General features: G+C 39.1%; 1 protein-coding gene across 2 annotated transcripts in view; it reads left to right on the top strand.

Moving 5' to 3' along the window:
- ptprga (protein tyrosine phosphatase receptor type Ga) overlaps positions 1-20900 on the top strand; it is a 256101-nt gene that overhangs the window by 187241 nt on the left and 47960 nt on the right. For both annotated transcript variants that reach the window (XM_079857645.1, XM_079857646.1), the window contains exons 6-7: positions 4919-4985; positions 17443-17600. In XM_079857645.1, the coding sequence (XP_079713771.1) occupies positions 4919-4985; positions 17443-17600 (225 nt within the window). The remainder of the gene's footprint in view (positions 1-4918; positions 4986-17442; positions 17601-20900) is intronic.

Consider the following 20900-nt stretch of genomic DNA (forward strand, 5'->3'; position numbering starts at 1 on the left):
CTGGGATCTGGAAAGAAAATTTGATTACACCAATTTTTAAACAAGGTGAGAATACGACCCAAATAATTATATGGGCATCACAGTGAGCAGCAACCTAGGACAGCTATTCTGTTCCATCATCAGTGACAGATTACTTCAGTTCATTCAAGAACACAAGATTCTTAACAATTGTCAAATTGGATTTATGCCTAAACAAAGAACATCAAATCACTTTTACACACTCCACACACTCATACAAAAACACGTCCAGCAAACAAAACAAGGGAAAATATTTGGCTGCTTCATTGATTTAAAAAAAGCCTTTGATTCGGTGTAATGGACATAATGGGCATAATGGACTTTTCCTTAAACTAATCCAAAGTGGAATAGGAGGAAGGACATGACATCATAAAGGACATATACAATGGGAACAAATGCAGTGTTAAAATTAATGACCAACGCACTGATTATTTCAGTCAAACTAAAGGAGCCCGTCAAGGCTGCAGCCTCAGTCCGGCTCTATTTAATATCTACATTAATGAATTGGCATCAACACTTGAGAAGCCCTCTTGTCCTGGTCTGACCCTCGAGGACAGAGAAATCAAAAGCCTCCTGTACGCTGACGATCTTCTGCTGCGGCCTCCTCATGAAGTGGGACTGCGTCAAAGCCTCTCGCTTCTAGAACAGTACAGCAACGACTGGGCCTTACCAATAAACATGGAGAAGTCCAAATCTTTCAATCTGATCTTTCAGAAAAAACCTTGCCTTACTGACAAGAAATATAAATTTACACTTGGGGAGAACAATTCTTAATCATGTCACCTGTTATAATTATTTGGGTCTGACAATCTCAGCTTCTGGAAAATTTGACACTGCATTAAAGGATCTGACTGATAAAGCAGGTATAGGGCTTATTATAGTATAAGAAAACCCCTGTTCAAATTTAAACCAACCATTAAACTGTGGCTGAAAATCTTTGACAGCATCATCAAACCTATCCTTCTATATGGCTGTGAAATCTGGGGCCCCAAATTTAAATTCAATTATGAATTCTGGGACAAAACCCCTGTTGAAATTTCCCACCTTGAGTTCGGCAAGAACATCCAGGGAACTCACAGAAATGCTCCAAGTCTGGGTTGCCGGGCAGAATTAGGCAGATTCCCTCTCCTATCTGAAATCCAGAAGAGAGCCGTAAAGTTCTGGTTCCATCTGTCAGACGCGCCGACAGAGAGTTACCATCACTGCGCTCTCAGATACAGGGCAGGACACACAGAGAGTGAACCCATGCAATGTTTAGTGGAAAAATATCAACTTAATTCAACAATTCAGTTCAGACAATCAAAAGTAAAAGAAAAAGGGAAAATAACCAAAGAAGAATACATACACGATTGGCAGATAAGTCACACAATTAAATAAATTAAAATACCTCTACAAAATAAAGTCTGATTATAAATTGGCACTATACCTGATCCATATTAGTAATTATGGTCATAGAAAGCTCATGACAATTAATGAGCACAATCTGTGCGTGGAGACGGGCCGACGCAAGCAGAGCTGGAGAGCCAGAGAGCTCAGACTGTGTTCACACTGCTCTGATGGAGTCGCACTTCCTCTTCGCAGCAACAACAAAAATCTTGAGACAAAACAATGGCACTGACATATTGAAATGATAATGACATGTCAGTGTAAGTTGCTTTCAGCTAAAACAGCTCAAACATGCATTTTAGTCTGGGACCTTGCAGTCCTTGTCTGTGAAACCGGACTATAGCATACTGTAGATGCAGCATCACACTGAAAGCAAAAATTTCAGTAATAAGGGGGTTGATTTTGAGTATCTAGACAGTGTTTCAAGTTATTTGGTCTATATTTGCTTCAACAGCAAAAATAGTTCCACATGAAACTAAAACAGGGTAGTTTCTGTTGCTGGCTCATAGCAAAACACAGGAGTGGCATTCAGCAAAAGCTCTTAAAAGCTGATTCATCTCACCAGTATATTAAATAAATTATTTTATTCAGGAAGGATTTATTAAATTGATCAAAAGTGACAGTGAATACATTTATAATGTTACAGAAGGTTTCTATGTCAAATAAATGCTGTTCTTTTGAACTTTCTGTTCATCAAGGAATCCTGGAAAAATATCAAGGTTTCAACAGAATATTAAGCAGCATATTAGAATGATTTCTGAAGGGTCATGTGACACTGAAGACTGTAGAAGTAATGGCTGCTGAACACTTGGCTTTGCATCACATTTATAAATTACGTTTGAAAAAATATATAGAAAAGGGTTATTCTAAATTATAATACAATTTACCAAACCCAATCTTTTATACTTAAGTAAGTATACTTACTCTTAAACAGATTATTTGTACAATACAACGAAGGACAAAAACAATGTATAAAATGAAAATTAAATTGGAATACAAAATCTGAAAGTCCCTATATATACCTGAAATCAAAAAATGCACAGAAAAATAAAAACGCATGCATATATAAATGTTTGCTATAGAAATGAGCAACTTTAGATTTTCCGCGGTATTTCTTTGAAGAACTCATTTTCATCTGGGCAATTCTGCACTCTTCACCCCCAAAACTGAGAAGACTAATCAATAAATGACAACACAGACTTTCAGTTTGAAATAGATACGTCGAAATCTCATCTGACTAGAGTTTTATATATTTCCCCTAACCCTCTCTCATCGCTCTCATTCTCTTAGGCTATTATCTGAGGAAATCCTCATAGCATGCGCCTCGCTCGATATCTCTTTTTATTTGAAACTCACACCATTTTCTTTATTGCCCAAACATTTAGTCTATGATCTGTTCCTGATTAAGGAAGATAACAGTCGTAACATCTGTCATGATATGTTCATAGGCTTATTTACAAGACACATGTCCACACACTAAAACGCAGCTATTAGCTATTAGCATGTAGCCAAAGCTTTTCTTTAATACACTTGAAACCACAGGCTTGTTGGTGGCCAGGGACACAATAAATAGTTTTTAGGTTTTATATAATTCATTGTTGGTTATTGTTTCAAGTTATGTTCTTGTGCTGTTTTATAGCTGGCAGTTATTTGCGTTCCTCATTTACTTTTAATCAATCGCAGGGCTTTCTGTTTTTTCTCTCTCTTGCTCTCTCACTGGTAGAGCTCACAGCTGCTATATTAAAAACCTCACTCTGAGCTTAATACAACAAATGAGCATTTTTATTTTCCATCTGCTAAAACGTACTTTGTTGAACTTTATTGATTTGCATGCGCTATTTTTACTTGTGAGGTGGAACAGAGCTCTTAAACCGAGTTTAAAGCCGTTTGCTGCTATTTTTTTTACCTCGGGGTTTGTTCTACAAGGAACTCCAGGTGTTTGTGGGTTGTGGGTGACCTCTGGCATACTGGCTCATTTGTAGAGTGCTTTCACTTTTCTAGTCCATATGAATGCAATGTTGAACACGATATGAGCTCTGTTTAAAAAAAAAAAAAAAAAAAAAAAACACCTCACTGTCTACAACAAACACACATCTTTTACTCTTCCTCATGTTTCAGACCTGAATAACTTCCTTTCTTCTGTGGAACACAAAAGAAGATATTTAGAAAAATGTTGGTAACAAGTTGACTTCTATTGTTATAGACAAAAAAAACAGAAACATTTATCATTTTGGAATGACATGAGAGTGAGTAAATGAAGACATGTTTTTTCTTTCATTTTTGTGGTGAACTATCTCTTTAAGTTCCCTCCATTGTCAGTCTAATGTTGTTAACCTCACACTGTCTCTCTCTCTTCCTCCGGCCCTGACACTTTTGACTCTGTCATTTTTCACACACTCTGGCCGTAGCTGTCCTGAGGCACGCCAGTCCTGATACTAGAAAAAGAAAAATATTTTGGTTGCAGATCTGTCTGTCTGTCTGTCTGTCTGTCTGTCTGTCTATTTGTTTGTCCTTTTTTCTGTCTGTCTCTGTATCTGCCTGCCAGCTTTCTATTTGTGTCGTTCACTGTCAGTTCTCTATCTGTTGCTCAGATCTGTCTGTCTGTGTCTGTGTCTGTGTTTGTCTGTCTGTCGTGTGACTCCGGTGAAGAGCAGTCTTTAGAGAGAGAGAGAGAGAGAGAGAGAGAGAGAGGGTGGCAAAGGGCCAGTGGAAGTGCGTGAATCCTTTTCACTCCTGCCTCATGGGAATGTTGGTTAGATCGGCTAACCAGCACTGGCCTCCTTCATACACAAACCTACACACACACGCACACAAACTCAACAATAGACCTCACCTCTTGGGTCCTCTCTGTCAAAGCCTGTCTCCTGATTCAACCCTATAGGGGCTTCTTAAAAGCACAAACCTGTATTTGATACACCTCCATCCAAGAGAAGCAAAGGAAATGTGCTTTGCCTGTTATAGATTTTACCTGATCTGTGCTTTTTTTAGGATCAAGATTGTTCAAATTATTTTCAAACCATTTTATTTTTGTATATAGTCAGCACTGAGCAAGCTATCAGTCCATTTTGCTAAGGCACATATACTTAGAAACTCAGAGTCTTTTGTCTGTGTTCAACAATTCAGTCAGTTCAGATGCTTCTCAAACACATGCAGGTTTTGATGGGGGTGTGAGGCATAATGGGTTCTCTTATGTGAGTGTGTGTTTGTGTGTGTGATTGCAATCATTTTGCTTGTATGACATCAGCTATCTACCAGGTTTTTTCTGTATCAAAAATGATCTATCTGTCTGTCTGTCTATCTATCTATCTATCTATCTATCTATCTATCTATCTATCTATCTATCTATCTATCTATCTATCTATCTATCTATCTATCTATCTATCTATCTATCTATCTATCTGTCTTTATATCTGTCTATATAATCTATCCTTCTATCTATCTGTTTGTCTGTATTACATCCAACATGAATTGGAAACTCATTATTGTTTATTTGTGTTCTTTCTCTCTTTCTCAGGTGGGGATGAAGGACAATCCTGCAGTAGATCCGATCATTCATGGTCTAAGAGGAGTGGTGCATCACGGTTAGTAGATGTTTCATGAATAGGCTATTTTAGGTTGAGGGTTTAGTATTGAAATTTATGATGTGTTATTTTTTATTAGTCACATGCATTCGTTAATTGTTCTGGCAACAACTCCTGCTAATTTGTTGATGACCAGTGTGTCTTCTGCATGCTGGAATCAAATCAAACACAAACTTCATGTACAAGCCACAGTAAATGCTTTTGTTTGATGCACTTACTGTAATTTAAAGCATGCTCATGTTGTTGCACCTTTCCCGCAGCAGCTCGCTCTGTCCTCTGCTGTTTTCCATATGTGTTTTGTCCATAGAAATGTGTTATTCACTACTGTAAAGCGTTGTGATGGTCAGATAATCAAATTCGTTGTTGATTATTTTCATTATTGATTTGAACCAATTAGGGGTGCAACGGATCTTAGTTGATACGTAATCGTATGAACTAGGCCCCACAGTTTGGTACGCAAGTGATTTGCGGATTAATTGATAAGTTTAACCATCATAGAGTGAAAGTTTATCATTTGCATATGTTTTTTTTTTCTTGACAATTTACACATATAATCGATTTTAAGCCATTCAAGCGCAAGAAGAGGGGAAGAGAACTTGATTGAGTGCTGTTATCTGTATACTTACAGCTGCACACACCCGAAGCGCGTACACACAAGCTAGGTTTCCATCCAAATGTAAACTGAATCTTTTCAAAGTTTGCAAATAAAAAAGAAAATAAACAAATGCGAATTAGGTGTGTTTCCATCAAGCTGTTCGAGCAGATGACTGTGGTATTGGTAACCTAGTAACCAACAGTAAATAAAACACCATCAGTGGTAACAGACGATTAGTCACGTGGGTTTAATGTTCGCTACGTCAGAATTTATTTGGCAAATGCGTATCTATCTCCCATTATGCAAAATTTTCGGAAATGTCAAAAACGAAAAATCGAAATTTGCTTTTTTTTTATATCGTTTCTGATGAGATACTTCAAAATGCACATTAAAACAGGCTGATGGAACAATAGCTACAGAAAGGGGCGTTTAGGATAGCTGATTCCTCTTTCGTGTTTCCTTGTGTTTGAACGGACACATACACACAAACACAAAAACTATGTAAAAATAAAATGTCCAAAATTAACAGGGGACTGTTGTCCTCGCTATGCTGGGGCATGTGAAAGAAAAGGTAGTGCTCAGATGGGTCGATCCAGGTAAAGGCGGCCACACACGCTCCCCTCTTCGGTCCGGTGCACAAGGGGTGGCAGGTTCTTCCCTAGGGGCAACACATGTATCCCTGCTCGGGCATACGGGTCCAGCGACTCACGGCTTGGCATGTGAGGAATCCCTCCCCGCTCCCTTCCTGGACCTACAAAGACACAAGTGTGCATGCATGGCGAAAAGAGGTTTGCTCAGCATTTTAACAGCGCTGGTGACGAGGCTCCGTTCGATTCAGGTGTGCCTCAACATGTGCCGCCAGTCCTGGTTGTTACAGCCCTCCTCCTCTCTCTCACACCAATGGTAGTTGTGAACCTGGTGAAGGGAGGCAATTTAAGGTGGCACTGATAATAAGGGTGAGGCCGCTGTTCCATTACAATATATATATATATATATATATACAGGGTGCGATTTGCCGGGGGGATGCGTGGGATTTCCCCCTTTCTGGTCAATGTATCCCTGCCTCTGCTTAATTATTTTTATCCCCCCTCAAAGTGATCAGTGCTACTACACTAGTGGCGAGACGGATCACAAAACTTATCACGGATCCGTGGTTTGATTAAAGTCAATTTTATTTTAAAATGCTACTTTGGCTGGCTCTGATATAGCTGCCGCAGCCTCTCTGTTGCTCAATGTCCCGCCCACGGCGCTATCTGATTGGTTACACCTCACGAGTAATAGCCTATCAACACTTGCGAGACGGTTGCAGGTCCGTTGGGCAGTGGAGATGTGTGTCGAAAGGAAGGCATATTCACAGTAATATGCTGAATAATATTCAGCATATTACTGAAGCGGGAATAAACATCACAGTCTGATTATCTGTTTCTATGATGACAAGCAGAGTTAGTGTCCCAGTCACACCACTGAGAATGGCCGAACTTATACATAGGCCTACGGTGTTTCACTCAATTGAGGCTAAGCGAAATAAAATAAAAAAATAAAGCTAAAGCAAAGGTTTTTTGATTACTCACACACTCTTTAGCGTCTGGCGCGAGTGATTTCAATGTTAAGTCAATGTAAAGACGCGTTTACGCGCGTCTAGTGTTCCTGCGGCGCGAATGAGGCGTTTACCTGCGCCGCGTCCAGTTCACGCGAATGAGGCAAACTGACTAACACAGATAATGCATAGATGTCTTTTCTATCATTTTACTGTAACTCAGCATCGCGATGTAAAGTTAACGTTATTACTTTAACAGCAACAGTAAAACAGTTTCTACTGTGATGTGTGATGGTTTTTTTCGTTGTGCATGATCAAAGTTCATATGTGTGGGGAAAGATAAGCTATTATAGTAAAAATATTGCGTTAGGCTACTTCATGCAGGGCCGGATTAACCATTAGGGCAACTGGTCACTTGCCCAGGGGCACATGACATCAAAGGGCCCTGAGAGGGGCGGAGCTCAGTCAGATCCAGGTAAATAAAAATGTTTTTGATAATACAATTTTCGTTTAACAACATTAACAATTAAACGTCAAAAACAATTAAAACTCTCTCGTAATAATATTAATAAGAACATGCTAATTCGTCTCTTCAGTTACGTCACGCCAGCGCCCAGCTAGTAATTTTCTTTTTTGCGCAAATCGGATTTTAACTAGCAGCGCCCTTTTTATGTTATAACAAAAATGGCTTAACCGCTATCTATGAGGCATTTAATAAAGAAAAACGTCTTGACAAAGATGACTGGACGCCGTAACAACTTAACACTTTTGTTGTTTGAAAAGAAAACTAACAGATAGGCTAAGTTTATGACGATGTGAACATATTCAATTCAAAACCCAGACGGACATTTGTTCTATAGGGTCTGTAATCTAACAAAGATATCAATAGCAAAATTAGTTTTAACATTAGGCTATGTGACCATTGTATATCGACATGAAATATTCATTCAAAATCATTCGTGCATTAATGCTGCATAATTGTGAGAATGCTTTCACGCCTTTCCACAGCGCACGATGCTTAAGGGAACGTCTGCCAATTACATCAACTGCGGTAAACGTAGTCTATAATTTGTATTATTTAAAATTACTTTTAACATTTAAAAACAGACGTTTTCAGATTCCAAAGCTTTCAGAAGGTTCCTAATGGCAATACTGCTTTCCTGATAGCCTTGAGTAAATTAACTTGTCTAATAAAATGATTCATAAAACAAATAAATATCAGTCGAGCCTATGTTTACTTTCGTCACTGACACAGACGAAAATGAAAAGACTCAGTCAAAGTTCAGCTTTAGGAGGGGAAGAAATAGGCCAGGATAAGAAGACTGGGAGAATAAGAAATATGAAGATGAGGAGCAGGTATTGACAAATAATCTAATGACAAGGTTTTAAAGATATTTCTTATAATTTTTTGGCCTTCAAAAGTCTTAAATTGCACATATGTAGGTCAGAGAAATCAAATATATATATAAATATATATATATATATATATACACACACAGTATATACCAGTGTACACAGTCATGTATCCAGGCTGGCAAACACACAAACACTCATACATCTGTACACAAACACATTATCTACTCATTTTGTCTCTAGCTTTGTTGAGAATGTGTGTAATTTTCTACTTGTGCTTTTGATTGGCAATCTCTGTTGTAGATAGAAGAAAAGGGAGGCACTTAGATGAACAAAAGTGGTGCTAGTCTAAGGAAATACAAGCTGATATACAAACAGAAAAGTACCAAAAGCTAGTATTTGTCCATCATACTGCTTTTTTGCAAGGGTGGGCTGTTTAACCACTTTCCAGGTAGCCTCACCCCCAAACTCACGCCATGCTCAGACACAGTGTTACACTTTCTGTTGTAAATTAACTTATTCTTTATAGTTCTCTTTGTTTATTAAAATGATATTGGAGAAAGACACACATCCCCTTTAAGATTTTAAATGTTAACTGTGCTAGGGGCACCAAAAGATCATCTTTTCACAAGATGATTGTACCCCCCGAAAATGACCTTTTTTAAAGATGCTGTATGTAACTTTTTCACTCTACTAAAGCATAAAAATACCATAAATTGTTTGCAGATATTTAGGAAACATTCTAAGTTCACATTCTCGTTTCTCCGAAAAACACTTCTACAGCCAGTTATTTTACTTGTTATTTTACACGTTCCGTGTTGTCAGTCCGTTTTTGTTTTGGTCTGTGTGATCTCGCCCACTGCCAGTTCACCCAATAGTATTTCGACACCCCGGGATGCCAGTTGGCATGAAACACCGCATATTGCAGCCAGCAAACAAACTGGGTCAGAGATTGAAGATTCCACACAACCTAAAAAGCCTCGGTATCATCTAAAAATATCTAAGAACGAGAGTATATTAAAACGCGGATAAATCAACTTTACAGTGTGTAAGTCTCCTCAGTAACAAATTGCGCTCGTTCCTGTTGCGTGTCCTCAAACGTGCAACCCGCGTGAGCGTCGAGTCTGAGGAGGAGGGACGGGAGAAACAATGATCTCCGATATTTTGAATTTGGACTGCAGTACCTATTTCGACCCCTAGCTGTCATTCTTACAGACTGCTCCTTCAACCTTATGTAAGCTGACCCCCTAATAGTCATTGAATAGTTTCCCTTAATGTTCCTTCTGTCTGCTTCCAGACATTAAAAGCTCTGAAATGATGAAGACACCACCAACTGCTCCCAGCGTGAACTGAACTGTATATTCTGGAATATTAAGATGAAACAGCGAGGTCTGTCGATGATTCAGACAGAGTAAATTGACATCTTTAAAGGTTTCTTAGTTAATATACTCTTGTTCTGCCTGCTTTTCAGTCATCTCAGGAACATCTCTCTATGTGTCCGTGCGAAGTTTAAAGGCACGGCGAGGCTTTGATGGTAATTACCGGCCTGCGATTTGTGCTGCCCACTGAGACAGTCGTAGAAAGTGAGCGAGAGAGAGAGAGAGAGAATGACGAAGTTGTGGTGTAATCCAGGCAGCCGTGGTACTAAAAGCATCGCACTGCCATTCTGACAAAGAGATCAACTCTAATGCAGTGTAATAATGGCACTCACTTTAAACGGCTCCCACTCAAAAGGAATTTCACCAAGATAGTTCTGCCTCCACCTGCTGCCAGAAGACGAAGATGATGATGCTAAATCTGATGACATTGATGAGGTTACCAAGATGTGATGATGGTGATTAACTCAATTTGTACATATTCTGACATTCTGAGTCATCCACGCATTTGCAAAAGTCACTGCCATGATGCTAGGATGTTGCCAGGATGAGCTTATGCAGTTGCTATGGTGTTTTATGTGGTTTAAAGAACTCTTCTGGTGTCTCAATGCGGCTCAGGTCTAGGGATGAGACACGAAAAATATAATATTTTTAAATGTTTTACATAAAATCTGGTTCTTTAACAGTTCCAAAAGTTTTTATTTTTGAATAATCTTTTTCGAGGTGCGATAAATGCAATTCAATAATGAGCCTTTGATAAATACAAATTCTAAACAAGCAAAACTTGACATTTCATTCATTTATTTTTATAAATTACTACTGACAATGCTTTTACGACCAGATTTACCAAACGGCATATTAGCATGAGAGCGCAATTCCAAAAAAAAACGCAGATGGGAGTGGAAAGTTCTTACTTTTGATCTACTGACGAAACACGCAAATTAAAGAACACAGACACAGCCGGATCATTTACATAATGACCAACGCAATCTACCAAGAGCAGCGCAAATTAGCGTCTGGTTTTAGACATGCTTTTTTGGGTGGTAAATAATGCTGCAAACCTTAGTAAATCACCTTGCGAGATTCATTGAAATACTGTCCTCCCATACATTTTTCGTCTCAAAGGGAAACTCTTACAAATGCATATTAAGTAAGGTCAGCCGCAAAAATAACTGTCCATGCCTTTTCAGCCCTAATCTTTCATTGCGTGTCTTTAGTAAATCCTGACAGTAGTTTTTTAAAGATTTCTGAAAGACCAAATTTCGCAACCGGTTCAAGTTGGTCACATCAGTTCACTGCGATGACCAACAGAAAGCTGCTTGGTTTGAAAGAATCTTCTATTTGGACAGTGCTAAGTCACTACGCTATTGATATTAACCTTGTTGCCCCCAAATTTTCACAGAAATTTTAATGTTAATGTCACTGCACCTTTAGTTGCAAACTGGATGTGCTGAATTTGTTCAGGAATCAGGCTACATTGGTTGTGCTATGTCTATGATTTATTAAAAAGAACAAGCTCGTAAGAGTAATTCATCAATTAAACTGCACTGGACTTGCCTTATGTTTCACACTGTAGATTTAGTTTATCCAACTGAATACAGTAAGTAGTGCAGGAAACTCTGTCAGAGCGAGAAATTCAGTTCCCAACCCTTCTCTGTTCCCTCTATCGTAAGTCAACAGGATATGTTGCCGGTTGCTTTCTAAAATGATATTTTCTGAGAATATACGGCTAATTTTTGAATGCTCATCAATAAAGAAAGATGCTTTTTTTACCGTATTGTTCTAGTTACAGCATCTACAGCCAAACCTTGACCCTTTGATTCAAATGATACACTACGAGAGGAGAGCAGACAGAAGTGCATTTATTCTTCCTTTTCATCAAGTCTTTCCACACCAGTCAGGCTACTGCGGCCTGTTTGCTGGAGTGTGTTGATCTTGTTTGCTCAGTAGGGTTAGAGTAGGGGGCGGTGTGGAGGAGTGTGTGTGTGTGTGTGTGTCTTCTCTGCGGGAGTAGGACAAGAGCTGTGTTCTCTCTTCTTATCCCAGACAGATAGGAGCAGGGGGTCTACACACATTCAGAGCCGTGTCTCCGGTGTCAGCGCTCAGATGGCTATAATTTTCAACCTGCCGATCTTCTGCCACATATGTACACTACACATTGGAAACCGAAACAAATGATTTGCAGCTCAAATGACACTGATGCGGCCGTATGTGAATCCTTAAACCTTTTTCTCCACATTCTGACTACTAACAATGAAGATTTTAAGCAGTGTCTGGGTAATGTTGGCTCTTAAGAGGCATGCATCCATTTTGAGAAGCACAAGGAAGAATTTTACACACTGTATTTAAAGCCCTCAGCTGGTGGAAGAGAAGAGCTGTCTTGTTAAGTGATCATCCATTAAGCTCCTATAAGATAATTTCTCTTAATATTTAACCATATGTTAGAAGCGGACATGCCGTGTATTAGAAGACAGCGTGCACTCTGTGAGAACGGCCCAGTGTGAACATCAGTGCATTTGCCTTTGCTTTAAACAAATTACAATGGAGTTTGAGTTGAGGCAACACATGCAGGCACATTATACAGGCCCTCTGGGAACATGTTACTTGCAAATCTTTAATTCAAGGATGTAAGCTTTTGTTCTTTCGCCTGACGTGACATGAGCTGGCTTTAATGAATCTCTCATGAAGTCATTTTAACGTCAGTGGCGAGGACAAATGAGGTCTGTATAGAGCAGGGGTCTCCAACACGTCGCTCCTGAGCTACCGTAGCTCATGGCCTGATTGGAGGTAGCTCACCAAGGGGCCGTTCACATATCGCGTCTTTTGCGCGCTCAAGTTTTCAGAATGCCGCAAGCGCACCGCAGGTCATGTGACAAGAAGCAACCAATCAGCTTCGCCCTTTCCGCAACAACATTGAAAGCTCAGTCAACATGAAGGATGGGGGTGCACCCAAACACTACGGGTGTTTTTCTCTTCTCCGTAAATAAATCTTGTAGCAGAGCCACAGCAAGCGTTTTTCGGTGGTGGAAATCCATTAGCTACTAAAACGTCTTTGTCGTTGTGGAGAGCGAAGTGCATGGTTGCATAGCAACGACAGACGCCACGGGAAAATCGAACCGAATTTTACTATTAATAATAAAAGATAAGCTAATGTGCTTTGTAAATGTCAGTCATTTATCTTTTTTGACTCATTCTTTTTATAAAAAATTATTTAAAGGCTGAAATATGTGAGGTTTATCTTCTAAAACCTTTTTTGTCAAAACTTGTACATGTTAGTAGATAACATGTTGCAAGACACTCCTTTAAAATCTGGCCATCATCACACAAAAAGTTGTTATTTGCTAGTTTTCGACATAAAACTTGGTGAATTGATTTCATTGTGTAATATTACTACTTTTTAAACAGGATTCTGTGATAACCGTGGCCATTTTTGTCACTATAATCATGAAATGAAATTTTCATGCCATTTCATCTCTAGTTATGATCAACTAAAATCAACTATAATTATGTGTTTTTACAGTATAATATGCAACGTACACTTTTCTATAAAAAAAATGATCTCTGATTCTGTTCTTCTCTCTGACATTTAAGGGTGACATATATAGGCCTACAAAACTCTTTTAGGTCTAAAACAGTTTAGATAGTTGTTAATATGAGAGTTATGAGACATTATTTAAGAGATTTAAGTATTGTATTACATGAGTAGCTCTCAGCCACTTTCATTTTTAAAAAGTAGCTCTTAAATGAAAAAGGTTGGAGACCCCTGGTATGGAGCTTCGCTCACGGGTTCGCGTTATTAAAGCTATTTAAGAGGATGTATAATGGATAACAAGAAATTCCTTGCTTTTTCAGAGTATGATGATGTACAATGTAGATTGAGCTCCGTCTCCAGTCAACTTAGACTAAGAAACAAAGCAACTTGATCAGAAATTGTCACATTTATGACATGGGAAAAGCCAGAAGGGCAGTCTTAGGAGTCTCACATTGGCTCATGAATATTATTAGTCGATATAACATTCACCAAGTAGTAAGTTGCTTTAAGGCAGGAACCGCGGCCACTCTTATATACCAAATTGTTGGGTTGTTTACCAAAAAGTGATGACCCACACATTAACATTAGGGTTTATTTAGTATTCAGTAACTTGGCCTGCCTTCATGAACGTTATTGTAAATTACATTTTGGTACAATTCGATAGCTTTCACGTGGGAAGAGTTAAGCCAATCATAGTGTGTTCATTAAATATAAAAGTTTTAATGATACAGTAACACAAATGATGGTCAGAGAGAGGGCAGAAAATGGGCATTTAAAATTTTCCGTTGGGGCGTGTAGGACATGTCCCCACCACTTTTTGCTAAGGTCGATATTGTCCCCACCACTTTTGAAACATCTCGCGGCACGAATGTACCAATACAAATAAATAAAACATCTGATTTATGATTTAGCATTGTGTTAGCAATGTCCCACCCACTTTTTAAAACAAAGATTCTCCACTGAGTATAAGTGTATTTACAATGCTACAACAGTGTACAATATGGCCGCTTGTTTGCTAAAGTTTTGTTACTCGACCTAAAAATGCAAATTCTCCCATCATTTTCTCATCATGACATCCCAGATGTGAAGATTGTAGAAAAATAATCCATAATATTGATGTTCCTAAAAGCACATAAAGCCATCATGATGGTAATCCATACAACCCCAGTGAATGAATCAATGTCTTCACACTGATTTCACACTGATTGTGTGTGTGTGTGTGTGTGTGTGTGTGTGTGTGGTACAAATTAGTTTAAAATATGATTATTTTTAACACACACCTACCGTTCTGCTTCAAAATCCATTGATTCATCCACTGGGGTTGTACTGTGTGGATTACCGTCATGATGACTGTTTGTACTTTTTTGCATACAGTGTGGGCTTCCATTTTATGGCATTATGTGGACTCAAAAAAATGGATTATTTTTCTAAGAATCTTTGTGTTTATCTGAAAAAGGAAAGATGCATACACCTGGGATGTTAAATGATAAGAAAGTACCCCATTAAACATAAAACAGCGTTCACAATAATGGGGCTTGATTTTATCCATCAGAAATTGTGCCTTAAAAGCAGCCCACAAGATCAACATTTCCTTACTCTTGCAGTGGCTCTGCACAGACTCGCAGTGTGAGGCAGCTGATGTAACCTCATGACGGACGTTTGGGCGGCGGGACTGCGTGTGGCGGAGAGAGTCCATGGCGTGCTGGGTTCAGACACGGATGTGTGACTGGAGTGTTTGCCCTGTGGCTGTGTGTGCGTGTGACAGAAAAGCGCTATGTGGCATCCATTACCATGCCACTGAGGCACAGCAAAAGCTTCTCTCTCTCTAGCTCTTCATTCCCAGTCCAACCTTCAGGGGATTACCATTCATTCAACCTTAACTTCAATATACACACAACACAAGGCATGTTAGCCTTCCCATTTACACACTAGCCACCCAGCTGCATATAAATGAGCGCATGCTTCTGTTTATTTTGCTCTCTCTCTCTCGGTGAGTGATAATGAGACGGCTATCAGATTGCAGTATCTCTAAACCCTGCTGTGATTGGTAGTGGCGTTGTGCGTTGCGAGTTCATGTTTGTCCCCTCGCGCCACACCAGTCGTCAAGTACTGTTCGCTCAACCAAGAATCACTTCTCTGGGGTGCATAAATCAAAACAGTGAAATGAGGTCTATGTTTCTCTACAGAATGCATTACAAGTCCATTAATTCAGTCTTCCAGGGATGTTTTGAAGTCTCCATTTACCTGGCCGTCGCCACTCTGATTGTCAATACAGAATCACACAAACAACCCAACGACGGGACAGACAGTGTCAACACTGCATTTTTAAGGGTTGGATTGTTCCGGCTGGACTATTATCAAATGTGCAGAATTTGATTTCTAAATCAAATGCCATTTGCATGCTAAGCTCCTCTGAGCAGGTTTCCCAATGTTAGGTTTGGAAAATGGGTCAGTGGGCTGGCAAGATACTTTATTCTTTGTGCATCATCCTCGCTTTGCATCAAACCAATCAGCGTTCTGCATCTGTTTATCTTGATTTCAGGCACAATGTTTAAGCATTTGAAAATCAGAACAAGAAACACTCAAGTTGAAAGCGGTTTTGGTTTTATCATGTCGCCAGGCCAGCCATATGTTGGGCAGGCATTGTTGGATGGAACTGATAAGCGTTTCAATCAGAGGAGGATTATGGGTAGAAATCTGCAGATTGTGTCCTCTCGAGGATTGAGTGGCTTTAAAACGCTAAACGCACAACTCATCCACAGCTTGAACGTTTAGTCTGGCCCATGTCCCTTTCTGGAATAACAACAGACTCAACAAGTGGAGGAAAACCATTCCAGGACAAATCAGAGATTAATCTCAAAGTTGCAGCTGCTCCATTTCGCTGTTAAAATAAATAAATGAATAAAAAAGTTTCATAACAAGAGTTTTATACTTTCTAAAGGAAATGTGTAGTTAAGGCTGATTATTGGTGTAACGTCTCAAGGTTGAAGAAGATTAGGTTCCAGGCAAAGATCCAAAATACTCAATATATTTATTTAAACTGAAGAATATTCGAAACAGTGTGCGTGCACAGACAGAGTGCTAACAACACAAACATTGACCGACAACTGAATAGTGAAAAAGGGAGAACTTAAATACACAGACAGATGAACACAAGACAGGTGATGCAAATGATGATGATGAACAGGTGGGTAATGGAGGGAGTGAGTTCAGGTGTGGAAACAAGGAGGATTCTGGGAACTGTAGTGATGACAAGACGATGACAGACGGTGAATGTGACAATTGGATTCCATTCAATTCCAAGTCATTTAAATCTCAATTACTAAAAGATTTGGTTCTAGATCTATTAACTCTTTCCCCATCAGTTTTTTTTTTTTTAAATTTGCCATCAGTGCCAGCATTTTTGATCATTTTCAGAAAAGTTTCACGGCCCCCAGAATATTTTGTTGTATAAATATATCTGAACATGAAATATATCAAAAGAAAGAACAGACACTCTGCTTTTAAAAATCTGTGTCATTCTAGCTTCATGAATTCTTTTTTATCAACATTTGAATGTGGGTTTTGAAGTTTGAAGTTTCATAAAAAAAAACACCATTTTGAGCAAAAAGCTGAGAAAGTCACGTTTTTGTCAAAGACTACATCCAGATCAGATTCAGAACGATGATCAAAACACAGATGAATTAGATCGAGTCCATCAACACCCCCAAAGCTTCACAGTCCTACAGCTCGTCCTGGGTCGACGTTTCATTCGGGAATGATGAATGCTGTTTAATGTTGATGATCACATTATTTTACATATGCTATCGCTTGTTTCTGCTTGTTCGTCGCCTGTGTTTTAATCAGGAGATTCAGTACACTTTTAGAAGATGTGTACAACAGTGAAAACACAGACAGCCGGATAATTCCGTCAATGGCGGGGAAAGAGTTAAGAAGAATCAGAATCCTGCTCAAAATCCTAACAATATGAGCATCAGCACTAATTATTCCGCCTTTATACAACCACTACTAACCAACAACCACTAAAATCCTTGTTCTCAACATGTTCTTTGTTGTTGTTCCAGAGAAAGAGACATTTCTAGAGCCCTTCGTGCTCCGAGACCTGTTGCCGTCTTCAGTCGGGAGCTACTACCGTTACATCGGCTCTCTCACCACCCCACCCTGCAGTAAAGTGGTGGAGTGGATCATCTTCAGTCGGCCTGTGTTCCTCTCCTACAAACAGGTGAGTCTCTCTGCCACACATATGTAGGGGTTTTGAAGTTATTCATGCTAGTCGAGGGTTTAAAAAAAAAAACGACATTTATTTAAGACATATGCCGAATTATACCAAACAATGTTGGGAACTTATTATGCATCTTTATTCAAAGCAAAGCACAAAGTCAAAATTCCCATTAAACAGAGCGGCTGACCCAGTTTAGAAGTCTGAGGAGTTAAAACCGTTACAAATTTATTAGACAAGAGTTCACAAAAAACACCTGGGGTTTGGGACAAGAGCTAAACAGTATGATAAATAATAGAATACACTAGTGTGTATAATACCCATTATTGTTCGAATGGACCTTAAAAGACCTCAGACTTTCACCACACTGACTCATGCCTCTCCATTTGTATGCCATGCTTGCGCACATACATCCTGTTCTCCCTCTGGGCAATGCTTCTGAGCTCTGATTGATAAGAAATACTCTCAAACTGAGCTTTTACACTGTGATAGAACAAAACCAACCGCCAAAAATGGGGCATCTTCATGCTAACAGGCTGCATGAAGAGCAATGTGAAGGTCAGACGAGTTTACTCCAAAGTACAGAGGAAAGAAGCTTGGGTTTTAGAGCAGAAATCATCAGAGTCTCACAATCACCACTGTTAGACTCAGATACCAAACAAAGAGAGATGTGATAAGTGGGGACTAATGTTTATAATGTACAGGCAGGGAACACAGTGGCTGTTTACAAAGGTTGTTCTCCATCAGAAACCAATTCATCTCTGGCCTCTCTGCGGCTTCTGATCTCACCGCGTGAGGCTTTGCTCTCACATATAAAAGATCAAAGGACATCTGTACAAAACTCATCCGGCCGGCCATGTAAGATTTCATGTTATTTCAAAGTCATTTCAAGATTTATAACGGTATGGTGTAAGGCTGTAACGATAAAATCTATATTTTAAAAAGAAATAGACAGGCAGAGAACACATATTTTACTTCACACTCTAAAACGAGACGTGATGAACGGAAGCACCAACTCTCGGTGTAAATCATTCGTAAAACCATTATTGCACAATTCGTAAATGGTTTTACGAATTATTTACAGATACTTTTGTTCTGCTCGTGTAACTTGAATAAGGCTTGATGTGCCATTCCATTATGTACCTGATTGTTGAATGTTCAGCCAACGCAATACTGAAAATACAATTTTTGTCTACTTGAAATTCGTGGAAACTTGTCAGCGAGGTAGACAAGAGGAAGACACATAAAACGCATGACCAAAACCTAAACCTAACCACAATTCTAAAAAAAACATACAGTAAGGTGTACGTGTTCGTACAATCCAAGTCATACAATAACGGAATATTCTAGTTTTCATGAGAGTTCGTTGGTCACAATGGTTGACTAATGGACAAATTGTTAGTGATATTGACTATTTTGTTTATTATTGATATTTTTTACTGGCGGAACTTTAATTAGCATTCTGATAGCATCTTGTGCTTTAGCTGGTAGCTAAAGTTTGCACAGCAAAACCCCGTTGGGTTTTCAATTCTTCACCTTTAAAGCACGCGCCACTATAGTCACACACATTCAGACGAATGGCTATGACAGCTGTGCCATGTCTTGTGCTGTTTTTAAGTGTGCCCCCATGATGGGTTTCTTAGTGGTAATTATAACAGGTTAGTCCATTTTTTTAAATGAGTGTTTTTCACATTGTTTGGACAATGGACAAAAGTCTTAAAGTTTAAACCATTTATGATGCATTGTGAAGGCATTTGCATGACTTTACCTATAGCCTAATAATCTCTGTACAATCTGCTCAGTCATAGCCCAGATTTTGTCAGATGTATGAGTCACTATCAGTATCCAAATGTTCTGAGCCCATCAGAGCAAAACTGCAGGAAGTGATCCGTGAACGGGTCACAGCTCACCGAGCGTTTAACAGGAAGACACAGTCCCTTCCTTAGAGCTGTAAACACTGCCCAGAGAAGCTTTCTGCTCTCATTTGACACCTCTTAAAGTTCTTTTGTTCCCTTTCATCTCTGGGTGATTTTGTTTAAAAGGAAACACTGCTGAGGCAGATATAAGTGAGTCTATGGAGGAAGACAGTTGTCCTTCACTCCCCATTTTTCTTGCTCCTTTGTTCTTCATCAAAGCAGGAAGTAGGTCACAGAGACTGACAGACTGAGCTCTGGGGCGCTTTAAGACACGATCGATGCTCAGCCAGTCTACTGCATTTGCAACATCTGGAGCATAGGTGGACATCACACACACACACACACACACACACGTCTTGCCATTTGCCCCTAGAATGCCCTGTTGCTGTGGTTAGCCATAAGGGATTACTCAGCCATCAGACTCCAACATGTCTTTTGAGCAGTGACGCACACACACAGATGTGTGACCCAGAATGGCCCTGTTGCTGTGATTTCCCACCAGGGATTACTTAACCTTCATACCCATGATGCACAGTCATTTCATAAACACACACACACACAAACACATCTGTCCCGGATTACTACAGCGCTAAGAATTGTACACAATGAGAGACGTGCTTTTGTAGCCGATGCCCAATCCCAGTAAGCTGTTTAGAAGCAAGGTTTTGGCGTACGGGGGATTAATAGATGAGGATTGTGATCAGGAGATTATCCGAGAGCACCATATTGATGCAGCGGGTTTCGGTGTGACCGTAAAGCACAGGAAATGATGTCACAGATCAGATTTGGTGGAATATTGGAGAGGTACAGCATGTGGGAATGTAGTTTTCATATTCAGATGTGTGTCGTTTGAAGTCTCATTTGGATTCTGAAACAGATAATAAAACACAGACACAGATGCTCAGGCTGTTTTTGTGTCACACATTTTCTTTTTTGTGTGCTTTTTCACGTTTACCTAGCTATACGTGATGACAAAGAATTACACGATATGCTTATTCATTTAGCTAATTTATTGCATACATCAATGTTTGCTGATATTACAATTCTAAATACTATATATTCTAAATTATAATTAACTTGACTGTGTTATTTTGATTAAGGTACAATTCCAGACAGATGGAACAGTTTGTGGTGTCATAAGAAGTGAAACAAGGCTGAAGATAATACTTTTTATTTTATTTTTTTAATAAAATAAAATGCAAAAATAAAATCTATCGACCTTTTCCAAACACTAAAACAACCGTGATCCAAACCTTAGTTTTATTAGAACCTAAGAACCTTTACTCGAAAGAAAGAAAGAAAGAAAGATGGATGGATGGATCAAATTTTTCTTCTTAAATGAATGAACTATTTTAACCTTTGAGGATGTTTTCCAATGGAGGTTTAA

Source organism: Squalius cephalus (assembly GCF_949319135.1).
Source record: "Squalius cephalus genome assembly, chromosome: 22".
In the NCBI taxonomy this organism is placed as follows: Eukaryota; Metazoa; Chordata; class Actinopteri; order Cypriniformes; family Leuciscidae; genus Squalius; species Squalius cephalus.